Source organism: Aotus nancymaae, unplaced genomic scaffold (genome assembly GCF_030222135.1).
Source record: "Aotus nancymaae isolate 86718 unplaced genomic scaffold, 86718_ANA_hifiasm-v0.15.2.pri h1tg000049l, whole genome shotgun sequence".
NCBI lineage: Eukaryota > Metazoa > Chordata > Mammalia > Primates > Aotidae > Aotus > Aotus nancymaae.
The window spans coordinates 34,799,493-34,813,512 of NW_026988463.1; the positions used below are offsets into that span (position 1 = coordinate 34,799,493).

The 14,020-nt window shown below is 42.8% G+C and overlaps 1 protein-coding gene across 2 annotated transcripts in view; it reads left to right on the plus strand.

The window, feature by feature from the left end:
• DGCR2 (DiGeorge syndrome critical region gene 2) overlaps positions 1–14,020 on the plus strand; it is a 74,150-nt gene that overhangs the window by 31,871 nt on the left and 28,259 nt on the right. For both annotated transcript variants that reach the window (XM_021673921.2, XM_064362837.1), the window contains exon 3: positions 13,560–13,685. In XM_021673921.2, the coding sequence (XP_021529596.2) occupies positions 13,560–13,685 (126 nt within the window). The remainder of the gene's footprint in view (positions 1–13,559; positions 13,686–14,020) is intronic.

Here is a 14,020-nt window from a genome sequence, read left to right on the forward strand (position 1 = left end):
GGGAGGCCGAGGTGGCAGATTGCTAGAGTCAGAGTTCAAGACTAGCCTGGGCAACATGGTGAAATCCTGTCTCTATGAAAAAAAAAAAAAGAAAGAAAAAATTAACCAGATGTGGTGGTGCACACTTGTAGTCCCAGCTCCTCAGTAGGCTGAAGTGCGAAGAATCACCTGAGTCCCTGAGATTAAGGCTGCAGTGAGCCGAGATTATACCACTGGGCATCAGAGTGGGACCCTGTCTAAAAAATAAAAATTAAAAAATCACCAGTGTGTTTAAGAAAGGAGGAAAAAAAAAAATCACCAATAAAGACTGTGAAAAGACAAGCCAGAGTAGGGGGAAGATATTTGCAACACTTACGGCCTACAAAGGATTCTAATCCAGTATATATAAAGAACTCCTACAAAGCATTTCATAGATGGTCATTAAACATAGAAAAAGACATTTAACCTCGTTAGTATTCTAAGACTACATACAGTGAGACACCACTTTACAGATGCTTAGACTGGCAAAAATTAAGATGTTGAAGAGGATGTGGATAGTGTGGAAGTTTTATGTGCTTCTTTACACCCACTCTGGAATACAGACATTATCTTACAAAGCTGAACATTCTAATTTTCTGTGATCCAGGATTTCTATTTAGGGAAACTCTGGAAAAATTCTTGCAGAATTGTTTGTACAGTTTTTCCAGAGTAGGTGTAAAGGTGTAAAGGAGATGAAATTTCAAGCCATCCACGTCCTCTCCAACACTTGGTTTTGTCAGACATCTTAATTTTTGCCATTGATCTATGTCTTGGAAACAACTCAGATGTCTGTGCTCACATGATGGCATGTTATATACCAGCAACAGTAAGTTAATGTTAGGTTTATGCAGCAACAGGGATCAATCTTCAGAACGTCAGCTAAAAGCAAGTTGCTGAAAACTACATATGGCACAATATAGAGAAGCAAAACAGATAATATTACTTACAGATGCATACATATGTGGTAAACTAAGAGAAAAAAATAAGCACAGTGATACACAAAATTCTAGTTCCTGCTGTGGAGATAGAGGGATAAGACTGGGAGAAGCAAACATAGAAGTTCGTCTACAGATGATGTTTGAGTTGCTAAGTAGGGTATGGGGAGGTGGCTCACAACTGTATTTTTTTATTAGGCTTATGAATTTTACCTGTGTACTACGTACATTCTTTGAAATGTTTCACATATTACATAGCCTTTTTTTTTTTTTCCAAAGAAAAGCCAACAGGAGAGTTATAACTAAGTTGGCATAGCAGAGCAGCTGCAACCATGGACCTGCTTGAGAGAGAACAAGAAATGAGCAGTTTGCCCAGCAGTCCGCCAGAAATGCTCTGTGCTTGAAGGCTCTGAGTGCCGAGGGTGGCAGGCATCAGGCATAAGAATGGGAATGGGAATGGGATAGGGAATGGTGGAATTCTCCCTTAGCACCTTCATTCCCTTCTGCACTTTCCATCACTGGGTGACTTCTTCCCCTACCATAAGATGTGGGATTTCATTTCTTTTTTTTTGACACAGAGTCTTGCTCTGTTGCCCAAATGGAGTGCAGTGGTGAAACCACAGTTCCCTGTAGCCTTGAGCTCCTGAACTCAAGCAATCCTCCCTCCTCAGCCTCCTGAGTAGCTGGGACTACAGGTGTGCACCACCATGCCCAGCTAATTTTTTCAATTTTTTGTAGAGATGAGGTCTCACCCTGTTGCCGAGGCTGGTCTTGAACTTCTGGGCTCTAGCAGTTCTCCCCTTAGCCTCCCAAAGTGCTGGGATTACAGGCATGAGCCCCGCAGGGGTCATTTTTCTAGACCTACACTGTCCCAATATAGTAGCCATGAGTCACATGTGGTTGTTTTTGAGGGAAGATGTGCAGCAGGTGTAAAATACACACCAAATAGGAAAGACTTAGTATGAAAAAAGAGCGTAAAACATCCCATGAGTACTTCTTTATATTGATTGTATGTTGCAGTAATAGTATTTTGAATATATTGGGTTAAATCAAGTATTAAAATTTGTGTTCGTTTCTACTTGTTGAAATGTGGTTTGCATTGTGTTTCTATTAGACAGCACTTAAAGTCTGCAAAATAAGTGACACCAGGTATACCAGAGGGGAGTCATGGAGGTTGAAAATACAGGAATTGGCCGGGCACGGTGGCTCACGCCTGTAATCCCAGCACTTTGGGAAGCCGAGGCGGGTGGATCACGAGGTCAAGAGATCGAGACCATCCTGGTCAACATGGTGAAACCCCGTCTCTACTAATACAAAAAATTAGCTGGGCATGGTGGCGCGTGCCTGTAATCCCAGCTACTCAGGAGGCTGAGGCAGGAGAATTGCCTGAACCCAGGAGGCGGAGGTTGCAGTGAGCCGAGATCGCGCCATTGCACTCCAGCCTGGGTAACAAGAGCGAAACTCCGTCTCAAAAAAAAAAAAATACAGGAATTAAGAGAAATTCTCTGTGGTGACAAGTAGGTCTCTCAGCCCTATCTTCTGCCCTGCTCCCCAGCTGTCAGCAGCCAGGTGTTTTCCTAGAACAGGAGATTGGAGTCTTTCCTGGAGACGCTGGCACTTCATAGAAGAGGTAGAGAAGGTGTTGACATAATGGAGGATTCCCAGCTGAAAGACTGACTCTCCCTCCGTGGTCCCTCACCAGCATCTGGCCCACTAGTGCTCACAAAGCCTCTGGCTAGCTGGATCACCTTCCTCTTATGATGAAAGACAACCAGTGCTGACCAGGTCTAGAAGAAAACATCTACTATGGATATTTACCAGACTCTGGACAAAGCACCCTAGACCAGGGCCAGAGCAAAGTGGCCCAAGGCAGCCAGCTCTGCTGTATGTCATATCGTGGTTAAATGTGGGAGCTTGGAACCAGGAGCTGGGGCTGCTCCCCTGCTTTCACCACTTACTGGCTGTGATCCTTTGGGCAAATTGCATCTGTAAAATGGAGAAAAGAATAGTGCCTATCACTTGGGGGTTGTTGTGAGGATTAAATTACATGCTACATATAAAGGGGTTAGACAAGAACATAGCACACAATAATCCCTCAATTATCTTAGCAGTTATTTTATTCATGTAATAAAAGAAAACTTAAAAAAAAAATGTATTCTGACATTGGTGAAATGGCAGTCTAGGAAGCTTCAGGCTCTCATTCCACCATAGAAACATTAATAAGCAACTAGGGACTAGATGAAATAACTTTATAGAAGCTCTGGAAAACCATCAGAAGTCTACACCAGCTAAGAAAATGCCTAATGAAGAAAAAGCCACGTTGAAAATACAGATTGAGTATCCCTTATCTGAAATGTTTGGGACTAGAAGTGTTTTGGATTTTGGATTTTTTTCTGATTTTGGAATATTTGCATTATACTTACCAGTTGAACACCCCTAATATGAAATGCTCCAATGAGCATAACCTTTGAGCACCACTTTGGCACTCAGAAGTTTTGGATTTTGGGCTGGGCTCATATCTGTCATCTCAGTGCCTTGGGAGTCCAAGGTAGGAGGATTACTTGATGCCAGGATTATAAGAGAATACTGTCAAGAACTGTACATTAACAAATTGCTTAACCTAAATAAAATGGACACATTCCTAGAAACATACTGCCAAGACTAAATCATGAAGAAGTAGAAAATCTGAATAGGACTATAATTAATAAGGAGATTGAATCAGTAATTAAAAACTTATCAACAAAGAAAAGCCCTGCACCACATGGCTTCACTGATGAATTCTACCAAACATTTTTTTTATTTTCCCTTATCTCAAAAGGTATCAAAAATTCTACCAAACATTTAAAGAAGAATACAGGAGCACCCAGATACATAAGACAAGTTACTTATAAAGAGACTTAGACTCCCACACAATAATAGTGGGAGACTGTAATATCACATTGTCAATATTAGACAAATCAACAAGACAGAAAATTAACAAGGACATCCAGGACTTGAACTCAGACCCAGAACAAGTAAACTTAATAAACATTTATAGAACTCTCCACTTCAAATACACAAAACATACATTCTTATCAGTACCACATCACACCTATTCCAACACTGACTAAATAATTGGAAGTAAATCACTCCTCACTAATTGCATAGCATTTCATAGGTTTAAATGAAATATTGGTTGGCTGCTTGTTTGTTATTTTCTTCCCTTATTCCTTCCTGTCTGCATTGTTAAGCATAATTATTGGCATAAAAGAGGTTTTCAATACCCATTTCTAGACTGCATTCTAGCCTGGGCAATAAAGCAATACTCCCATTCTCTCTCCCTCTTTCTCTTCCTTTTTCTTCCTCTCCTTCATTCTTTTTTTCTTTCTCTCTTTCTTCCAAAATAATAATAATAATAATAATTATCTCAAATCAATTATTTAACCTTCCACCTTAAAAACTGGAATAGGCTAGGCATGGTGGCTCACACCTATAATCACACCTATAATCCCAGCACTCTGGGAGACCAAGGTGGGAGGACTGGCTTGAGCCCAGGAGCTCGAGACTGGCCTGGGCAAGACAGTGAGATCCAACTGTACAAAAAATAAAAAAATTAGCCAGGCACAGTGGTACACACCTGTAGTCCCAGCTACTTGGGAGGCTGAGACAGGAAGATTCCCTTAAGCCTAAGAGTTTGAGGCAGCAGTGAACTATGAACACACCACTGTACTCCAACCTGGGCAATAAAATGAGACACCATTAAAAAAAAAAAAAAGAAACCTTAAAGATTTCACAGAAACATCATTAGAACTAATAAATGAATTCAGCAAAATTGCAGGACACAAAGTCAAAACACAATGATCAGTTGTATTTATATACACTGAGCAATCTAAAAAGGAAATTAAGAAAATAATTTCATTTATAGTAATAGTACAAGGAATAAAATACAGATACTCCTCATGACAGAGTTATGTGTTAAACCTGTAAAGTCAAAAAATTTTTTAGTCAAACTATCATAAGTTGGGAGTCTGTCTGTACTTAAGAATATACTTAAGTACAGATGAAAGACTTAGGAAATGAAAGACTTATACACTGACCACTACAAAATGTTAAAGGAAATTAAAGAAGGCACCGGGTGTGGTAGCTCACATATGGAATGCCAGCATTTTGGGAGGCCCAAGGCAGGTGTATCACTTGAGGTCAGGAGTTAGAGACAGCCTGACCAACATGGTGAAACCTCGTCTCTGCTAAAAATATAAAAATTAACTGGGTGTGGTGAGGCGCACCTGTAGTCCCAGCTACTCTGGAGACTGAGGCAGGAGAATGGCTTGAACCCAGGAGGTGGAGATCGCAGTAAGCTGAGATCGCACCACTGCACTTCAGCCTGGGTGACAGAGTGAGATGCTGTCTCCAAAAAAAAAAAAAAAAATTTACGACAAAAATAAATGGAGAGATGTCCCATGCTCATGGACTGCAAGACTTAAGAAGATGTGAATATTACCTAAAGCAATCTACAAATTCAATCCCTATTAAAATGCCAACAAGTTTTTTTTTTCTGAAATAGAAAAATTTATCCTAATGTTCATAGAATCTCAGCAGACTGCAGAGAGCCAGAACAGTCTTGAAAAAGAAGAAATTTGAAAGCCTCATACTTCCTGACTTTAAAACTTACTACAAAGCTGCAGTAATCAAATCATTGTAGTACTGGCATAAAGACAGACATATAGACCAGTGGAATAGAATACAGGGCCTAGAAATAAGTTCTTTTGTACAGTGGTCAAATTATTTTCCATAAGGATGCCAGTACCATTCAGTGAGGGAAAACGAGTATCTTTTCACAATGAATGATCCTAGGAAAACTGGACATGCGCATCAAAAGAATAAAGTTAGACCCTTAGCTAATGATATACAAAAATTAACCCAAAATGGATCACACTTAAACATAAGACCTTAAACTATATAATTCCTAGAAAAACAGAATAAAGTCTTCATGACATTGGATTTGGCAATGATTTCTTATGTAAGACACTAAAATCACAGCAACAAAAGAAACAATAGAATAAATTAGGCTACATCAAAATTTAAAACTTCTGTTAATGAAAAGAACCATTCATCAGTGAAAAGGCAGCCTATGAATGGAAAACTTTGAAGATCATATCCGGTAAGTGTTAATATTTAAAATGTAAAAAGAACTCCTACAGCTCAGTGATAAAAAAACATCCCAATTAAAAAATGGGCAAAAGACTTGAGTAGATATTTCTCCAAAGAAAATAAACCAATGGCTGCTAAGTACATGAAAACATGCCCTACATCACTAATGATTGGAGAAATGCAAATCAAAACAACAGTGAAATACCTCACAGGCATTAGATGTCTGCTGTTGAACAGAAAATGACAAGTGTTGACAAGGATTTAGAGAAAGTGGGATCCCTCTTCAGTGTTGTTAAGAATGTGAAATGGTGCAGCTACTAAAACAGTATGACAATGCCTCCCAAATTAAAAGTAGAATTACCATATGACTTAGCAATTTGATTCAAAAGAATTGGAAGCAGGGACTTGAAGAGAGATTTGTATACCCAGGTTCATAGCAGCATTACTCACGGTAGTAAAAAGGTGGAAGCAATCCAAGAGTCCATCCACAGATGTTCACCTTAAAAAGGAAGGCATTCTGATACATGCTACAGCATGGATGGACTTTGAGGACATTATGATTAGTGAAATAAGCCAGTCACAAAATAACAAATACTGTATGTTTCCATTTAGATGTGCTATCAAGATATTCAAATTCATAGAAACAGGAAGTAGAATTGTGGTTGCCAGGGGCTGGGAGAAGAATGGGGAGGTAATGTTTAATGGATACAGAGTTAGTTTGGTAAGATGTAAAAAAGTTCTGGAGATGGATGGTCGTGATGGTTATGGAAGCAATGTGAAGGTACTTAATAATGCCACTTAGCTGTACACTCTTAAATGGTTAAAAACGAGTTCAGAAAATCCAATATCTGATTAGTATGAATTCCTTGAAAGAAAATAGAGGAGATGGGGGAAGAGGGAATTAGCAAAAAAGTTATATAAGAAAATTTCCCAGAAATGAAAGAGTACAGCCTTGGATTGGAAGGGCCTGGCACGATAATTTTAAAAAGACCTATACAAAGCACCTCCTTGTGCAGTTGCAGAACGTTGGTAATGCAGAGGACATTAAGCTCTCTAGCAAGAAACCTGGGTCACAATGAAATGATCAGGAATCAGGACAGTAGATGCCTCCGTGGCAGTTCACATGTGAGGGAAAGTTGGGGTGGGGCCACCTAGATCTGAAGAGGAACTGATTTTAATTGTCTAATTCAAATTTTTAGTTTTATCTTTATTCAAGTTACTTATGCATATGATTTGAATATTCAAATAGTTCTGTAAGGTTTTTTTTTTTTTTTAAATAGCAAACCCAGTGGGCCCCTCTAATTTCCCATTTTTTAAGGCAAACATTGTTTTAGCTGTTTCATTTGGTATTTATCTGTGTGTCTTTAAATTCTGTGGTTTTAGGCATTCTCTGCTGATTCTTCCCTAAGCCTGGTGGCTGAGTCTGGGCCCTTCATCTCTGTGCTCTTCGAGTTCTTGCCTGCTCTCAATGCTGCTCCTAGCTGGTCCATGCAGGAGCATTCCATTTCCTTTTTTTTTTTTTAATGAGACGGAGTCTTGCTGTGCGGCCCAGGCTAGAGTGCAGTGGCTGCAACCTCTGCCTCCCAGGCTCAAGCCATTCTCCTGCCTCAGCTTCCTGAGTAGCTGATATTACAGGCATGTACCACCATGCCCAGCTAATTTTTATATTTTTAGTAGAGAAGGAGTTTCACTATGTTGGCCAGGTTGGTCTCAAACTCCTGACCTTAAGTAATTGCCTGGCTTGGTTGGCCTCCTGAAGTGCTGGGATTACAGGCATGAGCCACCACGCCTGCTTGGCCAGGTTTAACTTTTTAAGAAATTGCCAAACTGTTTCCCAGTTTGATGTGAGTTCTATAGGGGGTGTGTGTGTGTGTGTGTGTGTGTGTGTGTGTGTGTGTGTGTGTTTTCTTTTTAGGTACCTAGCAGTCCCTCTTTCCTGATGTCACCTCAGTTGCAGATCTCTATCAGGCAGAGTTCTTTGGCCCCTACTTTTCTGGACTCTTCTGGTGGCCCTTGCCTGTAGGTGCTGCTGGGCCAGCTGCCCCCTTCAGCATCAGTGTGGGAGAATCAGTCACTGTCTCCTGTGTCTCTTGGAGCCTCTAGTGTTTAGTTTTTTATATCTTTCCTGTTTTGTTTTATTCCCTCGTTTTAGTGGAGTACTGCCCCCTTCAATAACACGCGGAAAAGGAGCATGGGAGGCAAAAGTTTGTGTTTCCTTGTTTGCATGTCTGAAGTTTCTTTATTTTACCTTTGCACATAAGTTTGGCTGGTTTTAGAATCATAAGCTAGAAATATTTTTTTCCCATAATTTTGAAGGTTAAGCGTACTCCATTTTTACAAGCTTTCGGTGTTGCTGGTGCCATAATAATGTTTTATTCTTTGATAACTGTTTCCTTCCTAGAAATTTTGAGTATCTTTTTAACCATTGCACTGCCCCCTCAGTGGGTCTTTTCATTTTAGAGACTCTTGCCTTGCAGCTTAGGAAAAGGGATCACTAGATTTCTTCTCTTCCTTTTCTCTGTTCTATTCTGTTTTCTTCCCTGTTCTCTTTTTCTGGAACTCCATTATTGGGAAATGGAGCTCTTGAATTAATTCTCAGTTTTTGTTTTCTCCTCTCCAGTCTTCCATCTCTTTGATTATTTTACTTTTAGTAGGTTTCTATAACTTCTGCCAAATCTTTTATCAGTTTTCATGTTTTCTGTCATGTGTTCTGTTTTTTTGTTGCCGTTTGTTTTTGAGACAGGTCTCACTCTCATTCAGGCTGGAGTGCACTAGTGTGGTCATAGCTCATTGTAGCCTCAAACACTTAGGCTGAAGCAATCCTCTTGGGTCATCCTCCTGAGTAGCTGGGACTATAGGTGCATGCCACTACGCCCAGCTAATTTTTTTTTAATTTTTTGTAGAGACAGGGTCTTACTCTGTTGCCCAGGCTGGTCTTCAACTCCTGGCCTCAAGCAATCCTCCTGCCTCAGCCTCCCAAAGTGTTGGGATTACAGGTGTGAGCCACTGCACCTGGCCTCCTGTTCATTTGTAAAGACCATTTTCAGAGGCGGGCAATGGATACTGTTATCTGCATATTCCTTCTTAATAGCACCCGTTTTTGTTTCATGAGTACAGTAGAGCCTCTCACTTTGAGGATGTTAATGGCCTGTTTTTGGTTTTAACTTTTCATCTTTGTAATTATTTCTTCTGTGCTGTTTTCCTCTGTGGTTTTGGTCTCTGTCTCAGAGGTTTGGTGATCCTTGCCTGTCTGCTGTTTGGCTGAGGGACTTGAAGCTCTGTGCACGTGGGCCTTCCTGGAGGGTGAATGAGCTGGAATGTTTCATTGGGAATTTCCTCCTGTTGGGGACATTTTTCTTCACCTGGTCAGATTTTTTTCATAAAGGACCTTTTCCTGTCTACCTGGAGACTGGGGTTCTGAGAGCGTAGTGGAGGAAAAGTGGCTAATGGGAATCTGTCCTCTCTTCCCTGAGTAAAGAACCCTGATTTTCAGCTGAACTGGTGTTCTCCAACCCAGACACTACCTGTTTTACCTTCTCACCAGTTTACTTTTGATTTGTTTACTGCTTGGGTTGTGGGAGGAATCTGGATGTGTCCACCTGCCTTGTCCCTGCCCCTACCTTTTAAAATGAGTAATTTCAGATCTATAGAAAAGTCACAAGAATAGTGTAGTAAGCAGCCTTTACCCAGGTTTACCAGCTGATAGTGTTCTGCCACAGTTGCTCTTTGTGTTTTTCTTCTGAACCCTTTGAGAGATTACAGTAATTATGACATTTTACCCCTAAATACTATCATCAAAAAACAAGAACAATCCCGGGACTACAGAAGCCTTTTCACATGCAAGAAATTTACTGTAGTACTATTCTATATAATCCATATTCAGATATTTTTAGTTATCCCCAAAATGTCCTTTACAGGGTTTTTCCCCCCCTTTTAATTCAAGATTTATTCAAGTATTACGTAAGTATTTTATTGCCGTATTGCTTTGTTATTTAATCTAGAAGTATTCCCAGCCCTCTTTTGCAGGGGACATGGGGTGTCTTTCATGACATTGCCATATTTAAAGAGTCCAGGTCAGTTCTATAGAATGGCCTTCAATTTGGACTCATCTCTTTCTTCATGATTAGCTTCAGATGAGACTTTTTTTTTTTTTTTTTAGGTAGCAATACTATGTAAGTCATAATTATCAAATCATGAGGCCCAAGGTCAGTTTATCTCATTATTGGTGATGTTAAGTTTGATCACTTGGTTAAGATAATGTTTGCCAGATGTCACTATTGTGAATATTTCTTTCCCCTTTTGTGATAAAAAGTAATTTGTGAATAAATAATCTCTGGAGTGGTATTCTGGGTATTCTCCCTGATTCTGTTTCCTTGCTGAACTTGCTGTCCAGTGTGATCCTGTGCTAGGGAAGCAGCAACCTGGTACTCCAGTGGTGCTGGAGGCTGGAGGGGCACATTTGCTCCGAGCTGCACAGATCATGGGGCCCATAGTCAGAGCAGATGTAGCTCTGGGTGCTGCAGTGACCCCTGCACCAATTCCCTAGCTGGGCTGTGAGGTGGGGCTCCTCGGGCCCCCTGGCCCTGGTGGAGGTGGAGGAGGCCCCCCAGCACACTACAGCCTGGCCCTCCTCAGAAAGAGGACATTCTCTACTGTCAGAGGCAGTCCTGAGAGGTCTGTAAGGGCTCTGTCCTGTGCTGTGCCCATTCCCCAGCCTGACCCCCAGGCTCTCCCCCAGGACACTGTCTGTCATCAGCATTATGTCAACAGCCGAGCCCTTCCCCTTCTTGCTGGCAAAGGCCTTGTCTGTGCTGTCAGGTTTCCATGGTGGGCACAGAACCGGCATTGAATAAATGCAGGGGTAAGGGGATGAATGTGAGCATTTGGATATGAAGACAAATAATGGAAAAAAGAAGGGCTCACAATTGCCACCTGAACCCAGACAAACCTGTTCAACAGAGTAGTGTCTTTTGCAACCATTTGGCTTTCTGGTTATGTTTCTGAAATATTTCACCTGATCTCCAACCCCAGGGGGCAGATGACGTCACTCAGTCAACATGCAACAACCTGGTCTTTGGCGCCCATGTGACCAAAGCACTCTCTCTGTTACCTCTTCCTTCTCTTCCCTTTCCTCTGCCCTCAACTTATCTTGTCTTCTATGAGCAATTTTACCAGGTACTGTGCATGGCTTGGGGAAGAGGCCAGGATGGAAAGTGGAGCCACAGGTCTTGCCCATTTGAACAGAAGGAGATGTTGAATTTAAGTACAGTGGCATTCTCCAGCCACACCCAGGCCTGGCCTCAGGTTTGTCCCAGATGTGTCTACCTTTGTCCTTTGCCAAAGCTGCTCCATCTGCCAGGAAGCCCCTCTGTTCTTTCTCAGCTTCCAGTCTCAGGTCCAGTCCCTCAGAAGCTCAGGTGGCTCTTCCCTTCTCCACTAAGTGCTGATACCCCATCCCAGTGACCCTCCTTGCCTGCCTCCCCTGTGAGCCCTGCCCTGCATCAGAGCTACCAGCAAGTCTGCGGGTCAGGTCTCCTGTCCAGAGCTGCAGGTTGCATGGCTCAGGACATGGGAACAGTTCTAAAGAGCTGATGGTCCCCTAGTACTGTGTGTTTACAGCATCAGGCCTGTTGTAGTGCCGGTTACTGTCCCACACTGAGGTCCTTAGAATGTATTTTGGGGTGGTAAATTACACCAAAGGCACCTCTACCAATAAATACAATGAGGCCTTGAAAATGCTTCTCCCTTTTAGGTCTTCACTTTGTGTTGAAGGTATCTCGGACACAGGTAGCATATTTTGCATTTTAGTAATTCCTAATCGAGTAGCAACCCGTCTCCATCACATGCCTGAGAGGATCTATGGAACTACTCTTGTTGAGTACTGGGTGAGTGAAGGAAGCAGAGCGTCCAGGGTCTCAGAAATAGTGAGGAATACACACAGACTTGTGTACCAGGTGTTTAAGACAGGCTGTTGTAGTAATGAAACAAATGCAAACAGCCTAACTTCAAACCATAGAGATTATGGTAACAAAAGAAATCCATCTGTGGAATACTGTGCAGTCATCAAAAGTCATGTTTGTAAGCCCATTTAAAGATATGGAAAGCTGTTTATACTCTTAAGTTTACAAAGTAAGTCGTGAAATGGAGTATCTGATGTGATCTCAGTATTCGTAAAGATTTGTATAGGAAAAAGGAGGCTTGGTGAGGGGGCAGACTCACATAGTAAGGGTTTATGGCCTTTGTTATTTATTGTCTTTCAAACTTTTGTATTTTTCAAGCATTCACATTGAATATTTCTAACTTTATCATGAGAAAAAAAAGCATGTGGATTTTTTATTAAATAAAAACCACAGCAAAGTCTATGACACCAGCAGAACCAACCTGCTGGAGAGGGGCTTGTCAGGTGGGGCTACCACCTCAGGGTCAGGGAAGGAAGCTTTTCAGGAGGACTCCTAACTCTCCCTGTGAACTCCCTGGGGGAGCCAAGGCCCCACTGAGCCATCTGTAGCCAGAGTGCACCTGCTGGCAGGCATCTGTCTGTGTGCAGCCTTGGAGAGCACGTTTGTTGCCCATCTGACCTGAACTTGTACCTGATGCCCTTCATGATGCATCAAGGTACATCTATACAGGCAGAGTGGGAGGTGGCTGGGCCCACGAGGGCTCTCTCCCCTGCACCATGACCTTGGGTAAGTCACCCCCCTTCTCTGAGTCTGCCCCTCACCTGTGAGATGGGAGGAGCGTCGTTCTCCTTCCTCACAAGGGGGTTGGAGGACAAAAGAGAGTGTATGTGGAAGGACTGATGTGCAAATTACTACTAGATTATGCTACATAAAACTATAGTTCTTCCCCCGTCTCCAGCTGCCTGTTTATACCTTCCAGCCATGCACCGAGGCCCACTGCACACCAGGGCCTGTGCCAAGCTCCAAGGAGCCAGACAGGAACATACTAAGGTCCTGCGTGGAGGTCCTCACAGCCTTGGGGAACCAGCAGACAGAGGGACAGACAGGCAGCTCAGGCCCCAGGACAAGGGTTGCAGAGGAAGATCGCACATGTGGTTCTCCTTCATACTGGCAGAGAAGGCCCTCAAGGAAGGGGTAGGGGCAACCTGGGCTCTGGAGAGAACTCTGTCGTGGGGCATGCCCCCGGGGCTGGAGCTGCTGAGATATATTAATTTATGCAGGACCCTTTGCTGTGCTAGCAATGACTCATTAGAAAATGCAGTGACGAGGGCCTCCATTTCACCATAGTAACTTAAAAAACAAAATCTGCCAAGGCATAATTTTAATAAGAGCACATGGGACCCATTTGATGTGAGCAGCAGCATGTCATAGGGCCCTAAAGAAAGCCTGCATTGCCGGATTCTGTACTACAGGTGCCCCTCAAGCCTTGTAGCCCCAAGTAGTCTGAACTGTGCTGGCCAGGGAGGCTGCGACTGCACAGGCAGGACTCACAGCACACATCTCCTTTTGCTTTCAGAAGTGACTGGGGAGGCACGTCCTTACCATGGGAAGGAGGCTGTGGATCCGAGACAGGGGCGGGCCAGAGGAGGTGACCCTACGCACTTCCACGCGGTGAACGTGGCGCAGCCTGTCCGCTTCAGCAGTAAGTTGCAGACCTGCCCTAACTGGGACACCAGGGAGTACAACCCTGACACAGCCCCTGCCTCTCCACCACTACTGTGTTGCATGAGGGGTTTCCCAAAGCAGCCCTTAGAGACCAGTGGGGGAAATGAATGAGGCTGGATGGTGATGCACCCAAAATTACCCAAAGTCTGCCAGTAATTTTGGTAGAGAAGGGGTTTTACCATGTTGCCCAGGCTTTCTCAAACTCCTGAGCTCAAGCGATCTACCCACTTAGGTCTCCCAAAGTGCTGGAATTACGGGCGTGAGCCACTGCACCCAGCCGTCTGATTGCTTGTCTGCACCTGAAGAGCTTCA